At 46.9% G+C, this 2,076-nt stretch overlaps 1 protein-coding gene across 1 annotated transcript; it reads right to left on the bottom strand.

Moving 5' to 3' along the window:
- Positions 1 to 56: 56 nt before the first annotated feature.
- LOC106877773 (neurofilament heavy polypeptide) lies at positions 57 to 1,885 on the bottom strand. The gene is made up of 2 exons (XM_014926781.1): positions 1,464 to 1,885; positions 57 to 1,173 (listed from the first exon to the last, which is right to left on the bottom strand). Exons 1-2 carry the CDS (start codon positions 1,883 to 1,885, stop codon positions 57 to 59), a joined length of 1,539 nt encoding a protein of 512 aa, XP_014782267.1.
- Positions 1,886 to 2,076: the final 191 nt, after the last annotated feature.

Genomic DNA, 2,076 nt, shown 5'->3' with positions numbered 1-2,076 from the left:
GAACGTTCTTGCGTCTTCTGGAACATTTTCCCGACTTCGGGAACGTTCGTACGTCTTCAGGAACGTTCTTGCGTCTTCGGGAACGTTCTTGCAACTTCGGGAACGTTTTTGCGTAATCGAGAACGTTTTTGGGTGTTTGGGAAGGTCTTTGCGTCTTCGGGAACATTTGTGCGTCTTTGGGAACGTTTTTGAGACTTCCGGATCGTTTTTGCATCTTCGAGAACGTTTTTACGTATTCGGGAACGTTTTTGCTTCTTAGGGAAAGTTTTCTCGACTTCGGGAACGTATTTGCATCTTTGGGGACGTTTTTGCGTCTTAGGGAACGTTTTCCCGCCTTCGGGAATGTTTTTGCGCCTTTGGGAACATATTTGCGTCGTCGGGGACGTTTTTCCGTCTTCGGGAACGTTTATGCTTATTTGGGAACGTTTTTCGACTTTGGGAAAGTTTTTGCGTCTTCTGGAACGTTCTTGCCTATTCTGGAATCTTCTTCCGACTTCGGGAACGTTCTTGCGTCTTCTGGAACCTTTTTCCGTCTTCGGGAACGTTCGTGCGTCTTCAGGAACGTTCTTGCACCTTCGGGAAAGTTTTTGCGTAATCGGGAACGTATTTGTGTCTTCGGGAAGGTTTTTGCGTGTTTGGGAACGTATTTGCGTCTTCGTGAACGTATTTGGGTCAACGAGGACGTTTTTGCGTTTTAGGGAACGTTTTTCCGTCTTCGGGAATGTATTTGCGCCTTTGTGAACGTGTTTGCCTCTTAGGGAACGTATTTGCGTCTTCGGGAACGTATTTGGGTCAACGGGGACGTTTTTGCGTTTTAGGGAAGGTTTTTCCGTCTTCGGGAATGTTTTTGCGCCTTTGTGAACGTTTTTGCGTCTTAGGGAACGTATTTGGGTCTTCGGGAAAATTTTTGAGACTTCGGGAACGTTTTTCTGTCTTCGGGAATGTGTTTGCGCTTTTCGGAAGGTTTTTGCCCCTTTGGGAATGTTTTGGCGTCTTTGGAAACATTTTTGAGACTTCGGGAACGTTTTTGCATCTTCGGATACGGTTTTACGTATTCGGGAACGTTTTTGCTTTTTAGGGAAAGTTCTTGCATATTCGGGAACGTTTTTGCGACTTTGGGAACGTATTTGCGTCTTCGGGAACGTATTTGGGTCTTCGGGGACGTTTTTGCGTCTTCGGAGACGTTTTAGGGAAGGTTAATACGTCTTCGGGAATGTTTTTGCGTCTTCGGGGACGTTTTTACGTATTCGGGAACGTTTTTGCTACTTAGGGAAAGTTTTTGCGCCTTAGGGAACGTTTTTCTGTCTTCGGGAATGTTTTTGCGCGTTTGGGAACGTTTTTATGTTGTCGGAGACGTTTTTCCGTCTACGGGAACGTATTTGCGTCTTCGGGAATGTTTTTGCGTCTTCGGGAACGTTTTTGCGACTTTGGGAACGTTCGTGCGTCTTCGGGAAAGTTCTTACACCTTTGGGAACGTTTTTGCGTAATCGGGAACGTTTTTGCGTCTTTGGGAACGTTCGTCCGTCTTCGGGAAAGTTCTTGCACCTTTGGGAACGTTTTTGCGTAATCGGGAACGTTTTTGCGTCTTTGGGGACGATTTTGCGTCTTCGGGAACGTTTGTGCGTCTTCGGGAACGTTCTTGCACCTTCGGGAACGTTTTTGCGACTTCGGGAAGGTTTTTGCCTGTTTGGGAAGGTTTTTGCGTCTTCGGGACCGTTTTTGCGTCTTCGGGAACGTTCTTGAATCTTAGGGAACGTATTTGCGTCTTCGGGAACGTATTTGCGTCTTCGGGGACGTTTTTGCGTCTTAGGGAACGTTTTTCCGTCTTCGGGAATGTTTTTGCGCCTTTGGGAACGTTTTTGCGCCGTCGGGGACGTCTTTGCATCTTCGGGAAAGTTTTTGGTTATTTGGGAACGTTTTTGCGACTTTGGGAAAGTTTTTGCGTCTTCGGGAACGTTCTTGCGTCTTCTGGAACCTTTTTCCGTCTTCGGGAACGTTCGTGCCTCTTCAGGAACGTTCTTGCATTTTCGGGAACGTTTTTGCGACTTTGGGAACGTATTTGCGTCTTCGGGAACG

The sequence above is a fragment of the Octopus bimaculoides genome, chromosome 21 (assembly GCF_001194135.2).
Source record: "Octopus bimaculoides isolate UCB-OBI-ISO-001 chromosome 21, ASM119413v2, whole genome shotgun sequence".
Lineage (NCBI taxonomy): Eukaryota > Metazoa > Mollusca > Cephalopoda > Octopoda > Octopodidae > Octopus > Octopus bimaculoides.
This window is presented reverse-complemented; position numbering and strand designations above follow the sequence as displayed.

Excerpts from the sequence above, each read along its gene's own strand:
- LOC106877773 (XM_014926781.1), bottom strand. The coding sequence starts at position 1,885 with ATGCAAAGACGTCCCCGACGGCGCAAAAACGTTCCCAAAGGCGCAAAA. Across the intron at positions 1,174-1,463 it reads GCAAAAACGTTCCCAAAGGT|ACGCAAAAACGTCCCCGAAG; the intron begins GTAAGAACTTTC and ends ACGTCTCCGAAG.